This window comes from Rhinolophus sinicus, linkage group LG03 (assembly GCF_036562045.2).
Source record: "Rhinolophus sinicus isolate RSC01 linkage group LG03, ASM3656204v1, whole genome shotgun sequence".
NCBI classification, from domain to species: Eukaryota; Metazoa; Chordata; class Mammalia; order Chiroptera; family Rhinolophidae; genus Rhinolophus; species Rhinolophus sinicus.
In genome coordinates, this window is record NC_133753.1 from 4,547,724 (window position 1) to 4,567,810 (window position 20,087).

Consider the following 20,087-nt stretch of genomic DNA (forward strand, 5'->3'; position numbering starts at 1 on the left):
GGACACGAATGCGACTTTTACACATTCCTCGTCAGAGTCCTCACGTGAGGTCAGGACTCTGAGCCCCAGGGCAACCTCCTGCCCCTTGAAAGGCGCTGGAAAAGGAGAGGATGGGATGTGTGCGTGGGGCGTCTGTGGTCTGGCCAGCTATGATGCCCCACAAGGCAGGTCATCCCGAGATGCCAGCACTTCCGAGCCCCTGCTGGAGCTCAGTGTGGAGGTCACAGTGTGGAGCTCAGTGTGGAGGGGCCTGCTGGTGCGGCCCCTGACGGTCTCTGCTCATCGTGACGTAGGCGGTGGGGTCACACTGTGTCCTGTAAGAGCCCCTCCTGCCTTAAGTCCGCGCCCGTCGCCAGGCAGGACGGCACCTCTTACCTGAGGAGTTAGGTGGCTGGCCAGCTGCTCGGCTCCCAGGAGACGGAGAGGTGCTCGGCTCTTCCTAAGATGGGAGAGACAGGCTTGGCTGTCAGTCTGCTTATGGAGGCTGGTGGGGCAGGGGCAGGATTCCTTAGACCAGGGGCATCTATGGAACCTCAGTTTTCCATATTTTAAGGAACATGTTACTTTTATAAGCAGCAAGATGATGACTATTACTAACAAATGAGAACCCACGTCCTGGCGGGGAGCTGATCTGGCCCACGGAAGTCAGGGAAGGAGAGGCTGTGGAGACACAGGCTCCTGCCAAGCGGGCAGACTTTCTTTAAGGCCGCAGCAACCCCGACCATTACCAAACCCACTGTGGACCCAACGCTTCGCATGTCGCACGAGCACAAACGGGCCTGAGCTCCTGGGGGTGCCAGCACTGTCACAAGAACCTTCTTCTGCCCCCTCGGCCACTGTGGAGGGAGTAGCCAGGCGGGACTCACTGAAGGACCTCCCCCTCTCTGCCTGGCTCCCGCCTCTGATGGCTGGTGTGAGGATGAGATGTCCGGGTGACCCTGGAGGGTGCCATGTGGCTGGACCAGCTGCTGCGCTGGGCTCTGCGACTCAGGTCACGGTTGGCACTGCGGGGCAGGGCCAGCCTGGAGACATGGCTGTGGGAGACCGGGCATACTTCACTTCTCTTTCACAAGAGAGAGGAAGTGGTGAGAACCCATTCTGTTATCTCTAGCCCAATCAGCCCACAAGTTCATCAATGTCGCCACCAAAATGAGTTCTAAAATATAGGCCTGTCCTCACTAGTCCTCTGTTAAAAGCCCCCGAAGTCGTCTGACGGCTGGTGGGAGGCAGCTTGGCTGGTGGGCAAGGCAGAGCGAAGGCAGAGCTACCCCTGGCCGTCTTGCACACCCCTGCCTGGGACCACGCTGCTCCCGTGCTCGCTCTCTGCTCTGGTCTCTGGCCTGCACACTATGGCTCATCTTTCAAAGCTCAGGAGGCTCAGGCGGGGTTTCGGGACTTGCCCCCGACTCCAGGGGCCAGGGCTCCTTGTCTCTCTGGCCTCATCACTTCCTTTGCCAACTGTCTGCTTGCTGTGTCCTCTCCCTCAAGGTCAGAGGCCACGTCCTATCCGTCCCTGGGACCCCAGCACACGCGTGGCCTGGGCCACGGTGGGCTCCACAGAGCCTTCTGCCAGTTGTGCAGCCTGTGAGGCGTGCCGTGGGCCATCGGTGGAACTGGTCCCGACAGCAGTCACAGAACCGGCCTGTGGCCAGCAAGTGTCTGAGTGCCGGCCCGAGCCATCTGACTCCACGTTCGGGGCCCCTTCCTTTTTAAAAATAATGCTCGTTTGTTCTCCACTAGTTATAAACCTAGTCCGTGTTCAGTGAAGAGAATCTGAAAGTACTGAAAAGCATGAAACAGAAGAGCTGCCCTGCAGTGTCTCACCCGCACCGCTCTGGCGTGGAACTTTCCTAGCCCTGCTCTGGTGAGAGGCAGTTGGGGTGTGGAAGGGGCCCGCTGACTGTGTGTAGGACCGAGGCAAATGGAACCAGCAGCAACCAGGCCATTAGAAAAAGGAAAAAGTGGGGGGTCAGAGGAACAGAACTGCACCCGTGGGGCTGAGGTGTCTTCCGGAGTCCCTGGGGTTTGACCCCGGGAGCCCAGGGTAGGGAGTCAGGGGATTGGGGTCTGGGCTGAGAACCAGCACCTGCCTAAGAGAAACAGTGCCGACTTGAGAGCTCTAACGCTGCCGCCGAAACCTGGCCACGTCTCGTGACACTTGTGACCATCCTGTGGCTCCCGGCCAGACAGGCCTCTGCAGTTTCAGACATTTGTGATGAACTCCATACTCTACCAAAAGGCACAGGGACAGTGGGGTACATAGGTCTGGCCCCCACAAGGCTTATGATCCCGCAGGGAAGAGCGAGTCTGAATAAGCAATGAGGCATGTGCTAAGGGCCTGAGGACAAGCAGATGTGTGGGGGCTAGGGATCAAGCGATGGGGAGCCCTACCGAGCCTGGGGTCTGGGAGGCTGCTTTTCAGGGAGTAATGTTAACGCAGAGAAGTACAGGCTGAGGCGTAAGTGGTAGGAATGACGGGACGGACAGCCCAGGCGTGGGGATCAGAGGATGGACGGGAAAATCGGTGGGCAGGGCTGGAGCCCAGGAGTCATACCGGCTCAGCCCCGCCCTGCTAATGGGGAAATTAAGTCAGCAAGTGCTGGCTGCTGCCTGGTGGTTGTATTTCTTCTGTCTCCTTCTGCCACTGAGAGGCAACCTGCGTGCCATTTGTCGGTAAGGTCTAAACCTAGTCATTTCAACAGGGCTCTTGTTCTGGAAAAAGCTTAAAAGAGGAAAAGAGGACGAGGCACCCTACGTGGATGCGGATGCTTCGAGCCTGTGTGGCCACACGAGCCTCTAGGACACCGGAGGACGAGAGCCAGAATTCTCGTTCCTCCGTTTAGCTCACCAGCAGCTCCTGCTGGAATCAACAGGCTCAACTGGAGTCTTTAAGAGCAGGAATAATTAGAAATAAAAACCACCTGGCAGGTCTTCCAGCAGGCGTCCGTACTGCACTGCACTCTGATCCCTGAATCCTGAGGGCTGTGGCCCTCTGTGCCCCCAGGCTCTAGGCTTCTCCCCCAGGGTGCTCCGGGGTTGGATCCGGCTTTTTTGCCTTTTATCTGAGTCCCCTCAGGGCTGCAAGCTCCAAAGTGGGGCAGTGTCCGCTAGCTGCTCAGTGAGCACAGGCCTGTTATCCTTGCTGTGACTGGGAAGGCCTGAGCCTGCCGCAGGCCCTCCTCCTGTGCCCCTGCCACCACCCCGCCCCTCCTCCTGTCCCCTTGACCCCCGTCCCTTCTATAAATCACCCGATGAAGTATCTATCACATACATGTCCAGGACACCAGGTGCACTTGGTGTCCCAAAGGTGTGGCTTGGGGCCAGACAGCCTTCCTGGTCTATTCAGAGGTGGGGTGGGTGTATGGGGGGGCGGTTTGCTCATTGCTCACCGTTTGGCTTTCGTCTTCCTTTTTATCAGCCGGCTTGTCTGTTTGGGAGGCTGCTTTTCTCCTAACACAAGGAAAAGAAGATACAAATCAGCTCCTGCATGTTTTTCTACCAGTCCAGATGCCTTCTCTGTGCCGGACACAGCTTTGTCCTCAGAGTGTCCTGACCCGTTTTGTGCGAAGGACGCAACTTGTCCGAGCACCCATCTGGCCTGTGGCAGCGCCGTCCATCCGTGCTCGTCCCCTGGCCCTGGACGCAAACTGTTCTGGCAGAGGATGAGGACGGGGGGACACAGCTATCTCTGTCTGTAGCACCTGAGGACCAGAAGAAGTTGGTTTGCATCCTATCCAGGTTCCCTGGGGCCTGGCTGGCAGTTATTCTTTCAGGACGGTCAAGACCAGGCCACATGGGATGGGAAAGGAGCCCTCTGGGCTGCGACATGTCACTGCCAGGGCTGTGGGATCACTCCGTCTGCAGGCTGACCCACCTGGGTGAGCGGACCCCACCACCTGAGGGGGGGAGGAAGAGCCTTTCCTGTCGCCCCAATCTGGAACACCACTAAGAAGCTAGACGTGCTCAGAGGACAGACTTTCAATCACCCAAATTCATGCCCTCTGGTCATTTCATGCTTTCCTCCACAGGTATGAATTCTTTTCTCATATACTCTAAAAACTTGCTCCTACCTTTCTTTGTTTTTTAACCTCAGTGGTTGCCTGTATCTGGCTAACTCCCAAATCTACGCACGTTGGCCCTTAATACTCGCCGAACACCTGCCTGTGGGCAGCTTCAACTCGGTGGCGCGCCAGCGCACAGCACTGAGAACTCATGAGCTGAGCTGCCCATCAAGAAGGAAGCTGGCATGACGAGTGGTGAGGGGCCGCCGGCTAGTGACAGGCACACACGGTGGCCTCTATAGTCTCCTCACCTAAGGAAGGAAGGACGGGTCTACCCACCCAGAGCTCCTCCTCACAGCAGTAAGGCCGATCAATGCTACCTCTGCATTTTAGTTTCCATTTGTCTTTTCCGACCTTCACTCCTGACACCCACTGTAAGCCGCCATCATCTGTTCCTGGATGACAGCAGTGATCCACCCGCAGCCACCCTGCCCCATGACATTCCACTCCTATCTAGAGTCACTGTTTAATCTTTAAAAGTCCAAAGCAGGCCATCCCAGCCCTGCAAAGTCAGTGAGCTAAATGTGTGTGCAAGCGCTCAGCACACAGCAGCCCCCAGCAATACTTGTGCCTCCTGGACTCCACTGCAGGGCACGGACGCAGCTGCGGCCGCAGAGGGAGGGCTCACGTGTGAGCAGCAGCAGCGGAGAGGGACTTCTCGCTGTCCACTCCACGCAGCACCCATCACCAGCGTGGGTTTCTGGAGCACCTCGATGAGTCCTTGCTGAGCTGTGCAAAGTCTGTCTGTTCTTGGTGGGGCCTGGACCCTCAGCAGCACCGGGTGTCTAACTCGCTGGCTCCTAGAGAAGCCGGCCTTTTCCTGTTCTCAGGGACTTCCTCTCCGTTTGGTCTAAAGCATGCAGGCCAAGCTGTTATCCTGAGTGTGTTGGTTTTGGACTCGGGGAATGTGTGAATATTTTCCTTTTGAAAAACGTGTTCTATTTTATGAGGCCCCGGTCCCCTCTCCGAGATGGACTCCAATGTGCTTGCACAACGAGACTCTTCCAGCCCGACTTTTGGTCATCCTCTTCCCCATCCAGTGCTCTGGTGCACAATTCAACCCTCCTAGGCATTTTAACACTACCCAGCACACCCCTGCATGGAATGCTCTCTTCTCCTGCCTGAGCCTGGAGAACTGTTCTCGGCCTTCAAGGCTGAGCACATGTGGAGCCTCCTCTGTGAAGCCCTCTTGGCTCTTTCCCCCAGGGAGCTGTCTGCTCTCCCATGTGCAGCCACTGTCACCCTGCACACCGCTAGTCGCTGTATGCCAGCTGCTCACATCTGTCCCTGCTCTTGGTTACCTGTGGATGCTCAGGCCCAGCTGGAGGCTCAGGAAAGCCCCGTGCTGTGGGTCACCCTCCCTGCTCCCTCTGCCACTTGTGGCAGGTTTCCCGTCTGTGTGTGCAGAGGCCCTGGGCAGGAAACTGCCCCTGCCGTGAAGTGCCAGGACGGTTACCTGCACGTTGTGGGCCTCTGCTCCCACCTCATCCTCACAGAGTTGTGTGGATTTCAGGAGGTGCAACAGGGCGTCATGTGAAGACCCCAGGCACACAGAGAGCTCGCAGGCAGGAGTGGTCATGGACCACAGGGAGCGTTCTGACAGGTGAGGCTTGCTGCTGGGTGCTCTGGTGCCCAGGTGAGCCATGGCACTCGTCACCTGTCAGCGCATCCTGCCACCACATTTACAAGTAAAATCAAGCTTTGCAACCTTTCCAAGAAGCTGTGTGATCTCTCCAGCTGCTCAGGTTTCAGCTGGGGAACAATCCAGAGCCATAGTGACAGGCTGCGGGCCTTGGGCAAGCTGGAGCCACGCCTGCCGGTGTGGATGGGGAAGTGGGTGATGAGTCCCTGGGCCCCAGGGTCCAGCCATTACGTGGAGGCAACTGTCTTCGTGGTGGCGTCCTCCAGCCCCCTGCCACCTCCCAATTCCTTTTCCTGCGTCCTCCGTCATGGCCCCTTCATCACTCACATGGCCACTCTGGGCCACATCTTATTTACAGTGGGGTCTGAAATGCAGGGGATACTCTTTTTCCCTGAATTTATCTCTGAAATTATGTCTAAATTTCTCTCTGCTCAGGACAGGACTGGTACCTGAAAGATGCTTCAATAAATATTTGTTAGACTGAAATGAAGATGGAGTTAGAGCTTAGGGGACACCTCCTGCTTGCTGCCTGACTAACCCCACGAGAAGGGAAAACTTGATTAGCAGTTCCCTGCAGGGCCGTCCCCTGGTGACAATGGGTCCTGGGGCTAGGCAAGGACTGTCCTTTGATGCTAAGGGCAGAAGCGCCCTACAGGTCCGGGGACATCCAGACACCCACCTCTTGGCCAGCAGCTTGTTCATCTCTTCCATGAGGCCTCCTCCTCCACCTCCACTGCTCGCCCGGTTGGCGTCAGACTTGGAGGTCCCGCTGGGACTGGAGCCTCCAGACGCGTCTTCTGGCTAAGGGGAAAGGATGCCGCGTTTTAGTCTGCTGTCTGTGGTAGGACGTTACTTGAGAACATGAAGAGGACGTGTGTGAGTGTGGACGTGAGTCCCATGATGGCAGGGCCGGAAGAAGCCCCAGGGGTCATCTAGTCCAATCTCCCCCAACCCCACAGGTGACAACACCAGAGGGACCAGGCCTAGCCGGTCACAGTTAGCAGACACTGCCCAGGTCCACTGGTGCTCAGTCAGCACTGTCGCCAAGGCCAGTGTGACACGAGGCGGCAGAGAGACGATTCTCGGGAAGGAAGCACATTCCCCAGCAGAGGTGAGCGGCACAGTCAGCCTCACTCCAGAAGCTCTACCTCCCAGGACATGTAGGGAAGGGCTAGGGAACTAAAGCTGAGCACTACAGTGTTGGTTCCTGTGATACAAATGGACAGAGTGATGGACTGACATTCACTAGACCCACGTCCTGAGTCCAAACTCTGCGACTTAAATAAGTCGTTTAAACATCTGTGCCTCAGTTTCCTCACCTAAGGGGGAAATATTTCTTGCCCCGCTTGTGAAGGTCAACGTGAGGACCACCTTCTGGTTTACACAGCGCCATCCCACACGGTTCTCACTTAAAACGACCGGCACAGGTGCAGTCTAGGTTGGGGAGGGCGGTGCTTTGCTCAGTGTCTCGCAGACGAGGGAAGGCTCTGTCCACTAGCCAGTTAGAAACCAGTCCCCATCCACCCCCCGTGCCAGGGACGCTTACCCGCTGGACTCTTCTCAGCTTGGCGCCAGCCAGGGCAGCGGCCAGTCCTGACACGGAGCTCTCATCATGGCTGGTGCCTTGGGCTCCTCCGGCCGGCAGTGGGGGTGGGGGAGGGGGAGTGGCCCCCGTGGGTGGAGGTGGGACAGGGGGCGGGGGTGGGGGTGGAGGCCCACTACACGAGAGGGGGGCGCTGGCTGTAGATGAGGGGTGCCCTGGTGGGAGGATGGGCCCTGAAACACAATATGGGGCTCAGTCAGCCCCCAGCCCCCAGCTGGTGCTTCCCTGGGAGAGAGGAAGGACACAAGGCAGCCTAGTCCTCTGGGGACGAGGAGCAGCTTAAGGTTGCCTCTTCCATCCCCCTGCCCCTGGGATGAGCGGGGTCCAGTCACTCCCTACACCGGTCTCCCCAGCATTCTGGGGCCTGGCTGGACCCACATACTTGCTTAACATGTCTTGAGTTTAGCTAACTTTCTCCCACACTAATCAAGGGTTTCCAGTGGGAGAGGAAGATTGTTGGTGACACAAATTGTACCTTTGTTCCTTCTCAGTACCTTGTACCATCCTAAGCATTAGCAGACGTTGGTCCCTGAGATGCAATTGTGACTGACCCTTGGCCTCTGGGGACTGTGGCAGGTGACTGCAGGTTGCAAGGCTGACCGGGGCATGTGTCAGGGAGAATTGCTGAATGCTGGGCAGTCCCCTGTCCCCTTCATTCCCTCTATCCATCGCTGACTGAGCTTCCACTGTGTGCCTGGCACTGTGCCAGGCCCTGGGGAAAGTCGGTCACAGGCTCTGCTCATGATGCCCGTGGAGAAGCCGTCAGCAATCCCACAGGTGAGTGCACAGCTGTAGCTGTGGCAGGGTGACAATGCCACCCAGAACAGGCACTTGGTGCCATCTTGGCATATAAAGAGGGGCCAGGAGTTCATGGAAGATCTCCTTAGGGAAGTGACAGAGAAGCAGGAGTTAAGTTTGGAAAAGGAGAGAGAGCATGCAAGGTGGGAGGAAGAGGATGGGAGGGGCCTGAGAGCCGGGGGACAGGGGGACTGTACCCCTGGAGGCCGTGCTAAGGAGCCCCGGCTGGTCAGGAGTGATGGAGAAGGGGAGACATGGTGACAGACAGGGTCAGACCTGCACTGGCAACGCAGCTGTGGACCAGAGAGGAGCAGGCTGACGTGGTGCCTGCAGCAGTCTGAGTGAGAGGGGGTGCTCTCGGCCAGCATTTCCACAAGTGGGGGCTCCTGCAAGCAGCTAGAGCTCGGTTTCCTCGTCAGTAAAACAGGATGCTATTCACCGGCTTACATCACAGGACATTGGCGAGAATTAAGCAAGGCCGAGGGTGTGGAAGCGCCTGGTAAGTACGAACTCCTGCACTTGCTGACAGACATCAGTTTTCCTGATGACCCTGTTGCTTCACTGTGCTGAGCTCCAGTCAGTGGCCAGGACTGAGGTGGCACTTCCTCGGGCCCTGCTCTGGGTGCCGTTACACCCTGCACTTGGTCACCACGTGTGCTCCGTGATGATCCAGTGTCATTCAATGTCTTCTTGACTGGACACTGAGCTCCCTGGGGCAGGGGCTGTGTCCCCAGATGGGCTCAGGGAAAGAATGGAGAGGCTGGTGGGGAGGGCGGGTCAAGGCCGAGCTAATCCCCCACCCTGTGCTGTTCTCTTGTTCCCCTCCTTTGATCGAATGACTGTCACACTCTGAGACCTATGCAACCAGCAGCGTGTCACAGAGGGCCCAACGTGCTCCTGGCACCAGCTAAGTGAGGGTCTGCCCACTGGGCGCAGATATGGGAAGCCCCCCAGCCGGGGCGCTCACCTGTGGCTGAGGTCCTTCTCTCTAGAGACTCCTGACGCTGCTGCTGCTGCTGCTCCATCACTTGTCTGAAAAGCAACAAGAGCAGAGCAGGTCTGACTCCTCAGAGCAGAGAACAACGTGGCTCTGTGTCCATGGAGCTCAAGATGCAGAGTCAGGTTTCACCGGCTCTCCCCTGGGCTGGGGGGCTCAGCAGTGAGCTCCCCTCAGCCCAGCCTGGCTCTGACTGCCACCGGGCTTGCTGTCCCCACTTAACAGAGGCAGGGCACATGACTGGTTCAGGTCCCCAGACAGGTGAGTCTCAGGCACACCTGAACAGGCAGCCCCTCACAAAGGTTTGGGGGACCAACTGGCCGAGTGACCATGCTTTTCCCTAGGCTGCACTGGTGCCTGGCTTTGGCGGGCTTGTGGCCTCAGCAGACCTGAGCCCAGATCTCCTGTTCTTCCTGCACCTGGCTAGGTTCCCTGGATTGATTTCCGGGCATTGTTGGTTGTCAAGAGAAGGAGACGTTAAGGAGGCGTGTCCTCATTCTTTTCACTACAGACCCAGCCGCAGGCCTGGCCTCCATTTAGAGGGCCATTTGGCACAGTGCACTGCGGTGCTACATGTACCTTGGTGGCAATGGACATCCTAGCTCCTTATGGCAGAGTGGCCTCTGGATGCTCATAAAGGCCGGTCGAGTGAGGACACTGACCCACAAATACATCCACAGACTCTGGGACGGAGACGCTGGAGCAGGGGGGCGCTCAAGGACTCATGCAGACCAGGGATGGCAGTGGGCCTCACCTGTGTGCTGCCAACTCTAAGTGCCTCTATGCAGCACGGGGCCAAGGGTTTCCTGACACCCACCCGGGCCCAGGGGATGAGCGCGTGGAAGGCAAACCGCAGTCTCTGCGTGGCAGGGAGGGCGGGAAGGGCGGCCGGCAGTGTGAGGTTGCGAGCCATGCGTCTGCACCCTCGGGGTACAGTGAGCTGGCATTTTTCTGGTGCCTGGCACAGGGTCTGGCACGCAGCGGCTGCTCGGTAGGTGCTCTGTGAAGGAATAATACATGGACCTTGTCCAGCTGCTGCACCTCAGAGGAAGGTCAAATGGGACCACACTTTACTGCAAAGACCATTCGGAGGTAGAGAGCTTTCTGGTTCCCGTTCTGGGATCCCTGGCTTTGTGATCACGGGCAAGTCATTTCCCTTTCCTGGGCCTCACATTCTCCTCCATAAAATAAGCATAACGCCTGTTTCATGGAGTTCTCGTAACAATCATGTCTGAGACCTAAAACATAATGGAAAAGACTCTTTGGCATGAAAGGTGGTTGGAAAACTCCCAGCAACACCTGCATCAGCGTCTCCACCCAACTCCAGCCTCCCTTCTACGTGTGTAGGAGCCCTCAGCACATGAGGATGCTGGGAAATACTTAAAAATCCGCTGTGAACTTGTGTTACTGCTGGTGTGGCAATGGGATGGCCCTGTGCCTGGAGTCACTAGCTCACTACGCCTCCACATCTGTCATCTCCCCTCCACCTCGCTCTGTGTTAAGTGACCAGCGGGGACCAGGGATAAGCAAGGTTCCGGCTCTGTGGTTTGACTTCTGCAGTTCCCAGATTGACCTCCAGGGGCGCTCTGGCCTGTGGACAGCTGACTGCGGCCAGTGGCCTCTCCCAGCTTGGACTCGCGTGGTGGGTTACTGTAATGCAGCGTGGTGTTTAACCGGTTCTGAGAGCAACTGAAGGGCCTGCTCAGAACCCACAGCCCCTACGCAGTCACTCCTCAGTCTTGCGGGGCTCACTCACGCCCTTCTCTGGGCCAAGGCAGCCCTGGGACTTGGCAGAGTGCTGAGCTGGGGCCAGACCAGGCAGCCAGTCCTGGTTACTTGGGCAAGTCCTTTCCCATCCCTGAGCTTCAGCTGGCTCATGGGAGACAGTACGGGTAACCACAAGCCCTGAGGGTCAGTGTGAGGATTAAAACGAGGCAGCGTGTAAAAGCTCTTTGTAAAGTGCTGTATTCCTGAGAGGGCAGAAGACAGGTCTGCGTCATCAGTGAGCACGCAGGAGTTCATACAAAGGGATCTCTAGGAGGCATAGTCCCATCTTCCCCTCACCGCGATAAGCAGAGCAAGGATTAACTGTCATCTTCAAACAGGGAAAGAGGGCTAATAGCCTGCCCAAAGTCCTAAGTACACCGTCAGAGCCAGAGGTGCTCAGAGACCATTCGCTCCTCAGGGAGAGGGAGAGGCTAGAGAAAAGAACGCTGAGGGAGCCTCACAGCCAGGTTGGGGGGGGACATCACCTCCCACCCCCAGCCCGGGCCCTACTGATGTCCAGGCCCCTGGAGTCACTCCCTTCCCCGTAACCTGGGTGAGCATGGCCGGGACCAGGCCTGCTTCCACGCACAGCTCCCAGAGCTGGATGCAAAGCCTCCCAGAGGCAGAGCCCCACAGGGTGAGGGCAGCCCGGTTCAAGTCCTGGCCCCGCCTGTCCTGGCAACATGACCTGGGGAGGCGGCCCCCTCCTTGGCCACCACGACCTCTTGTGTAACTCCAGGACAACACTGGTCCCTCCTCCCAGTTCTAACATTGTAGAAGCTGCTCCAAGGGTTGGCTGCCATCTGAGGGCCCATGTCCCACGGGAGCCGCCTCCTCCAGAGGCCGGCCCAGTGAGGACATCCACACGGACTGGCTCATACAGCGCTCAGGCCTCTGCTGCTTTAACCTCACTGCAGGTGAGCGGGCTATGGCACACGCCCCAGGTCTCCTGCGAGAGTGGCAGGACCAGGGCTCACGAGGCCTTCAGACAGAGTGAGAGGAGGGCAGCCCAGGACAGGCCCTCGGCCAGAGCCTCAGTCAGACAGCCCTGGGCGGGGCGTGCTCACCGTCTCCAGCACTGTGGCCTTGTCCCCGCTACTGGACCCCTCCGTCATGACCACCAAGTCCTACACCGGAGGGGCTGAGCCAACGACGCGTGCACTACACTCGGGACACTACCCGGCTCACCACGGGGCTGAGCGCTGGAGAGTGGGCAGGGCTCGCGGCTGTGAAACCAGACCCGTCATCACTGGCTACGTGGCAATGCACCTGCCCCTTCCCTCCTGGGCAGGCCTGTGCCCCCCGCCCCAGTGTGTGCCTCCGGGAGCCCTGGCCCTCGCTGCTGGTGTGTCCCCTGCTTGCTGAAGGGTGCCCCAGGCCACCAGGCGGGTCCCTGCTGGGTGGGGGGTTACCTTCTCTGGATGTCCATCTCGTCAGGAGAGGGGCCATTCTGCACCTGGCGCTGGGTGGAGGGGCCTGTGGGGCAGAGAAGCACAAAAGTAGGGTGGTTAGTAGAGAAGACCAGCCCCGACAAACACACCTGGAGGCAAGGACCTGTGTCTGCCCTCCTGGTCCCACAGGAGACGGCCTTGACCTTTCAACAGTCGGTTCGCATACCTATGTAACGCCCCGTTGCCATCTGTCCTCTCTCCCTACCTCGTGGCTCTTCAGTCAGAGCCAATAAATGGGATCACATTATCACACGGTTCAAAATGCCTTCCAGCTACTGACCCCTCTCCTTCCCTCTGAAACTAGCTATTTCCACTTCCTCACTTGCCACTGTCCCCTCAACCCTCTAACATCTGGCTCTGGCCTCTCCACGTCCCACAAAGCTGTAATTGAAATCACCAGTGGACTTGGCATTACCAAACCCAGTAGATCCGTTTTATTCCGCTTTTCGAGCAAAGGAATGACCCTTCCAGCTGTTAAGTGTCAGAGACAGGGTTCAGCTCCTGGTCTGTCTGAGCCACAGCCCGTGTCCCTCGCTGCACTGTGACACCCTCCTGCCTGCACCCAGGAGTCTGCAGTTGTGGGGCGGGAGGAAGCCGGCAGAGGCAGAGATGGCAGAGGCTGTCTGGCACTGACGGAGCCACGGCGGCACAGGCCAGGCCTGCCGGGTGCACCTGCGTCCACACGGGGCTGGTGCTGCGCTACATTTACAAGGAAAGCCAGGCTTCTGCCCCAACCTGAGAAAGAGCTCATTGTTCCTTCTCTGTGCCAGCTCAGGTGTCACTGGGGGACTGCAGAGAGTTACAGTGATGGGGCAGGGACTCTGGGCAAGCTGGTCTCACGCCTCGCTGACTAGATAGGGCAGGGGCTTTGTCTCCTCCCTGAGATGAGGTAACAGCGACACTAAGCCTACAACAGAGCCCATGACGTGCAGACGGCCTGTCCCACAGGTGCTCCAGGCCGCTGAGGGATGAGCAGGCTGTGCCCTGGATCCGGGGCACGGCAGGATGGACTGACAGCCTCTCGACGCTGAAACTGACCATCTGATTCCATCCACGACACGCTCGCCCAGCACAGAAGCCCGGTGGGCCTCCCAGCAGGGACACCCAGCATAGTCCCAGCAATGGAAGCCATTTCCCCAAGTGAGCAAATGCTTTTACACTTATCACCTAACCCCTCCCGAAGGCTGCAGTTCCTCCACTGGGGTGACAACATGGCTCCAATGCTTTTCTACGCTTGGCAGCCCTTTTCATGCCCGAAGTCAGCTGCCATATTCTGCAGTTTCAGAGCCCGCTGTCCTAGGCCCCGGACCTGTCTGCCTCAGTCACGTCCTCAGTGAGGTGTGACTCGCTGCCGTGACTGCCCTCTTGGCCGCCCCGAGGAGGTTTCAGTTGGGGAAAGAGGAGGGTCCAGGTGGTGGGCAGTGGGCCAGCTGCTGGCGGGGAGGAGGGCAGGGCCTGTCGGCACTCAAGGCACACTTCCCTCGGTGGCCTGCCAGGCCCAGCCCTTCCTGCTCACTGCTTTCTGCTGCTCTCGGGACGGGCAGGAGAGATACCTGAGGACTTTTTACAGAGGTGACTAACGGAAGTGTCTGACATGGTGGCCTGACATGTGACACGCATGGAGTACATTTTAGTTTCCTTCCTCTGTCTCTAAATACATTTGTTTTTGGTTTATTTATTAAAAATAGAATTATGTGCGTTTAAAAAATTGGTTTTTCTGAGTATAAATCACGTGTAATATGTGTTCAGTCTAACAGACATCAGAAAATTTTAAAAGTTTAACAAAGAAAATAATCATTCCCAATCAAAAAAATATCCCTGAAGGGGCAAGCGCTTTTCTCTCCTACTTCACCAGGACCAGGTCTTGGGGCTGCCTCCACCGCCCCCCGACCCCCAGTCTCAGGAAACCAGAGCAAGGACACGAGAACGCGTCTTTACAGTGGCGTCAAGCCACCTTCTGAATTTACTTTACTTTAATTCGCCCGACCCTGCAGAACAGCGCCCGTGGAGAACTCGTAACAAGTGAAGCAACTGCCCACAAAGGGGAAGGGACTTGCTCAGGGTCGCACAGATAACAAGCGGCAGAGCCAGACTCCAACTACCTGCAAAACCCCACTTCCTGAAACTGTCACACTTCAGGGACAGATCGAGACCGGCTTGCAGAGAAGAGCGCAGGATAAAGGGCGGCCGGCACGCCGCCAGAGAGCCACGAGCACCAGGTGTCCACCCAGCCACAGGTGTCCCCAGCGCGACCCAAAGGCCTGCGCCCCCACCCACTCATCCTGGCGAGGCAGGAGGGAGTCCAGACGTCTCAGCCCTGCCTTCTGGGGCTCAGGCCTGAGCTCTCTCTGCTGCTGGCCCAGGACCAGTGGACTTCGCCGCGTTCTCAGATCTGGCTTCCGCTGCTGAGCCCCACAGCCGGAATCCGGAGTCTGCCCTCTTCCGGGGGCTGAGCCCACCCTGGAGACCCTGCCTAGCAGCTGGTCTGAGGGCTGGAGCCCACCTTAGGACCAAGGTCTCACGATGCTTGGGACATACTATCTGCTGAAAGGTTTCTCTGTGTCTACCGGCCTGGCCTGGGCCACTGGCAGGCACCGTTTCCCACACCTTTATCAGGACGGCGGATGGCAGCTCAGCTGCCTATGTGCTGGTCTTACGCTTGGGTCCCTCATTCGCCTGCTGCGCTGGGCTCTTCCCAACCCCCTCTGCCAGCCTATTCCTTCTGAGGGTGGGGGAAGTTGACAGGACCCCTCGCTGCTCCCAGGGGCCCTGGTCCCTGCACTTGAGACACATTTCAAAATAGACAGCTGGAATTCTACACAATACAGAGCAGACGAGACCACGGACCATGGTTGCATAAGGCCTTCCATTCTTCTTAAGCCAAGAAAATGTTAGTCTGTTTTGAGCTATGAGGGTCCTTGACATTAGGAAGTACAGTCCCTCCCTTTGTTTTAGAGGTGGGCGCCCGGGGAGGGGTCTGGCCAGTGTCACACGGTGTCTGCAGCAGACGTGAGCTTCCCGGTGTCTCCTTACTCCTGGCTGCCGCCCTGGCGGAGGCGGGGTGGGGGGCCGGGGAGGAGGACCTCTCCTCCGGAACTGTCTAGGATCCCTCGGGAAACCCATGGCAAGGTGTTCCTTCACTGGGGAACCTCAGGGTGGGGGCACTGGGCAGCTGGTCATCACTCCCATCTGTCGCAGTATCGAGTTATTCACAGTGATTCCCTGCATGGCGCAAAGGAGCCGAGGTAGAGGCCACACGGTATGTCCTGGGTCACAGTCACCTCCAGGATGCAGGTGGGGGCATGGGTGGGGACCCAGCTCCTGCTTCTCCACCCATGTCTCGTGAGTTAGCGAGGCTCATTGCTGCTGGGTCTGGAGCCCGACAGAATCTGCCCGCCTCTCTCCACACCAAGTGGCTGCCTCAGCACCTCCCTGCCGGTCCAGTGTCCTGGTCTCCCTCGGGAGCCTCTGCCTCCACTCTCTCCCCTTCTCCCCGGTCCCCCTTCCACAGACATTGCAGCCTACGTGATCCCTGGAAACACAAGCCTGATCTCCATCGAACGAGATTCCAGCCCACCCAGCAGCCACTTCCCCTGGACCCACCCGCAGTGGACCTTCTGCCTTTGCTCGCTGAGCCCCGTCACATGCCTGCTTCCCAGCTGTCTGTCTGTCTGTGTGGGCTGCTCAGTCCAGCCGGGCACTTCCTTCACCTGCCACGTCACCAAGGCGCAACTCCAGTTTCCTCATGCAGGAAGCCTTTCCCACGACGTCATGCTCCTCCCTGCTTCCCTCTTACGACTTTCTAACAAAGATTACAGTCATTTGAAGGCAGTCTTCCCTTCCCTATGAGATCCTGAGCTTCCTGGGGGCAGACACCACATCTCGTAGTCATCACTCCATGTTTAAGGCCTGGCTCACGTCAGATATTTAGTATATTTTACTGACTTGAGTTGGGAAGGTTAGAGGGAACTGATCACCAGCTCTGGGGGAACAAAGCACAGGCGATGAAGGAATGGGCCCGAACTGGCTCAGATGCAAATAAAAACCTAAGACGTGAGCTACAGAAATACCAGGCTTAGCAGGCATCCCCCAAATTCACGCTTGTTCAGAGAGGAGGCTGAGCAAGGGAAAGTTCTCAGGCTGACTGGTCCTGCCAGCACGGGAACCCACTGCTGACTGGAGGCCTTGGGCTAACCTCAGAGACGGGGCTATTGACCCAGCAATGTCACACGACAGTTTCAGCCATGGTCTCTGGCAGAGCACAACCCTCGGCTCCATGCGCAGCTGTGTGCTGACTGCGGAGTCACCTTCTGTGGTCGTCAGAGCTCCCCTTTGTGTGGTACTGCGGACACATCTGAAGATCACATTTAACTGCTTTGTTCCCACAGGTGCTAAAAGGGGCAGGTGTGGGAATGAGAGGAGAGAGGGAAAAGACCCCCGAGCTGTTAGCCGTGTCCTCCTGGCAATCCACCTGTTCCTCTCTTTAAAATGGGATTACGAATACTAACGTGAATGGTGGCACCCCATAAAGCTGCTGTGAGCAATAAATGAACTGAATGAAAAAAGCACTGGGTAAACCACGAAGCCCAGAAAAATATTAGTTTTTAATTATTATTTAAGGCAAATTCTTTGGTTGATCTCTCACTGAGTCCACCATCTCTCGCTCTTCGTTAACCTACCTGTGCACTTGCCCTCGAATGGCCCTTTGCCCCCTGTTGGGCGCTGGTGCCATTAGGATGGGGCCTCCCTTCCCTTCACAGGGGGCTTTCTCCTCCGCCAGCCTCCCGCTGCCTGACACCACTGCCCAGCTGCTTCTACCACGAGGCAGAGGGAGTGGAGAGGCTCTGAGGGGGCACTTGCCCGAGGCCATGATCCTGTCAGTCTGGGAGCTGACCCTGCGAGAGGCAGGGGTCTGGCCCACCCACTGGGGCTCCAACTAAGATAACTCTAGCCCTTCTGTCACTCGCCTCAATTTGCCAGAATTAAGAGCATATTTGTACTACAGACCCATTAAAAAGAGGAAGGGAAACTGAAGGTGGAACATTAAACAAACACCGGGGAGCAGGGAGCCTGTGAATTGGTGGTGTTCTGTGGGTCCAGCCCATCAGCGTCACACCCTGCCAGCAGGCCATGGCAGACGGTGACTTGTGCCCTGACACACATCCTATCTGAACACAGAGGAGCAAGGGGACAGAGGCGAGACCCAAGCTGACACTCACATGCAGGCTGGCCTCTCTAAGCCCTGCTGGACCAGGATGCTTCTTGGGGAAGGAGCTGACCTCTTGCTGACTTCGAGGCCCACTTTCCAGCTTCAGATCTAAGTTCCTTCAAATACTCACTTGTATTCCACAAACATGGTGGTAACCCAGAGGGGGTCTTTTTACCCTTGGGGTCATGAGGTGGGAGAACGGAGCAGAGAAAGCAAATCTAGAGGAGAGGGTGAGGCTGGGTCAGACTCCAGCCATGAGCCCACCTAGGAGGGGACGGGAGCTAGCCTCGAGCCGCAGATGGCTGCGGACCTAAGGTGAGAGTTAGTATGGCTGACGTTGGCTAGACTGAAGGAGAAAGTGGGGCCAGGAAGTCTGAAGCCATCTCTGAGTGGGTCAACAGTGTCTCTACCTGGGGGCCCTGAAGACTTGGGGCCTGCATGCCTCCTCGGGTTCCCACCTGTGAGCAGCAGATAATGACCACCTGCCCTTCAAAGGGCTGCTCAAGGTGAGATGACAGCGACCTGGGTGGCATATACTGCACCCTTTCTAATGGCTTCTACAGCCTCTGTCTCCGACATAAGGATTTGACAAAGGATTCAACAGTGAGGGACGACCATCTTCAGGAAAGCTGCCCTTGTTTAACAGAAAGGGGCAGGGAGAGCAGATGAGGGGACAAACGTGGGCACACATGCGCAGGCTTCCAGGAGGCTGCACTATGTGTGGCTGCCACCCCTCCCCCTCAGCCTCGTTGTGGAGCTGAGAGGTGGGCAGGTAACAGGCCGGGCCCAGGTCACGCTCAGCTGTGCAGGGGGCACCTCCTCATGGGGACTGTCCCCTAGGATACATTCTGTACACCTCCACACACCAGCACAGGCAGGGAAAGAACCCAGGCAGACAGAGCGGTCTTGACTTCCACTCTCCAGGGCCCTATTTTCTCCTCCATATTCCCAGCACCTAACAGGTTCTTGGTGTGCGGTCATCGCTCCGTAACTATGTGTTGAAGGAATGAATGACTGGGCCCAAGCTAACTATCTGAAGCTGCCTAACCAACTGCTGAGATTAGAGCAGGCGACACATTCTTAATGCTCTCGTTTCACAGCTGGAAACAATCCGTGGCTGGGCCGGGGCTCATGCCTCATAAGATCTCATAAGATATGAGAGCAGGTGAGACACTGCAGGCCACCAGTGGTGGCAGCACTTGGAAAATACAACGGGAATGGACAGGGAAGCGAGAACTCAAGTTTACCGAGCAGTTATTATGGTATGTGCTGGGTCCTGTGCCCGAGACTTTACAATGACATTTAAGCCTCACATTCACCCTCGGAGCCTTGGCATGATGTCTATTTTAACCATAAGAAAGCTGAGGAATCGGAGAGCTTCAGTAAATCTTCACGGCCACTTGGCAGGTAAACAGTGAAACCTGCTTTAAACCCAGACTAGAGGAGTCTAGAGTAAGTCGCCAGGTTAAGGATGTGCTGTTGAACTTCACCTCCAGGGTAAGGAAGCGGGGACAGGAGAGATGTGGGAGAGGAACAAAGGGTTCTAAAGAGGACTGGTAAGAGCTGAGCAAAAGAAACCACCAGGGCAGGAGGTGGGGGTTGCGGAGGAGAGAAGGGAGGCAGGCGGCCTGGTGGGAAGCAGCCTTGGCTGGACTGGCCTGGTGTTCCTTTCTTGGCAGGAGCCCACCACACACGGCAGCCTCTTAGTACCCACCAGCCTCTGGAAAGTGAGACGATCTGCCTGCCTGCTGCCATCCTGCCTGTCCCTGCCTCAGTGTCCCATCCATGGAGTGCTCGAGCCAGGTGCAAACAAGTGCAGCTGTCCCAGAAGAAAGATCTGGATCACAGGCTGTCTGTCAGCTCTACAGGACCTGAGGGGCCACTGGCCCAGCCTCCATGCAACAGGCCAATATGTGTGATGGGGCCTAACCGCCCAGCGAGGGGAACCCCAGAGGTGTCTGGTGTAGGGCAGCCTGTCACTGCCCCCGCATCTTCCTCCCAGGGGCCTGAAATCCACCTCACTAGCACGGCTCCTGAAGGTTCCTGTCAGGACCCCACAGGCGGTTTTTCAAGCCGCAGCCTGGCGGCCTGTGGGCTGTGAGAACAGTGCTTGCGCCCCCCCTCCAGCCCTCACCCAGGGAGCACAGCCAGGTCCACCGCTGGCCCTCATTCCCATTTTCCGGCCTCTCCCCATTCCCGGCTGGCCTCTTCTGGACTGTTCCAGTTTATACAAATCCCTTGAGGGTGAACTAGGAACCAGGAAACCCAAGTCCCTGTTGGAGTTCTGCTACAGTGCTGTGGGGAAACAGCTGGGCCTCAGTTTCCCACAAAGTAAGAAGGACGGAACCGAGGGTCACTGATTCTAAATCTCTACAATTTGAAGGGACAAAAGAAGGAAATATACCCAAATGTTAACAGCGCCATCTCTGGATCGTGGAGTTATTACCCTCTTCTTGAACTTCCAAATTATGCACAGCAGAACGCGTTACCTTATAATAAAGACAGAAATGGCAGAGTGCCCACAGAAGGGACAAGCCCTCCGCTGTGACTCCATCCCGT

At 57.3% G+C, this 20,087-nt stretch overlaps 1 protein-coding gene across 6 annotated transcripts in view; it reads right to left on the bottom strand.

Annotated features, from left to right (window-relative positions):
* The window catches only part of EVL (Enah/Vasp-like), a 141,460-nt gene that overhangs the window by 7,578 nt on the left and 113,795 nt on the right, over positions 1 to 20,087 (bottom strand). For all 6 annotated transcript variants that reach the window (XM_074326938.1, XM_019751597.2, XM_019751595.2 and 3 more), the window contains 6 exons: positions 12,281 to 12,344; positions 9,072 to 9,136; positions 7,250 to 7,479; positions 6,383 to 6,504; positions 3,390 to 3,450; positions 376 to 439 (listed from right to left, as the gene is read on the bottom strand). In XM_074326938.1, coding sequence (XP_074183039.1) covers positions 376 to 439; positions 3,390 to 3,450; positions 6,383 to 6,504; positions 7,250 to 7,479; positions 9,072 to 9,136; positions 12,281 to 12,344 — 606 coding nt within the window. The remainder of the gene's footprint in view (positions 1 to 375; positions 440 to 3,389; positions 3,451 to 6,382; positions 6,505 to 7,249; positions 7,480 to 9,071; positions 9,137 to 12,280; positions 12,345 to 20,087) is intronic.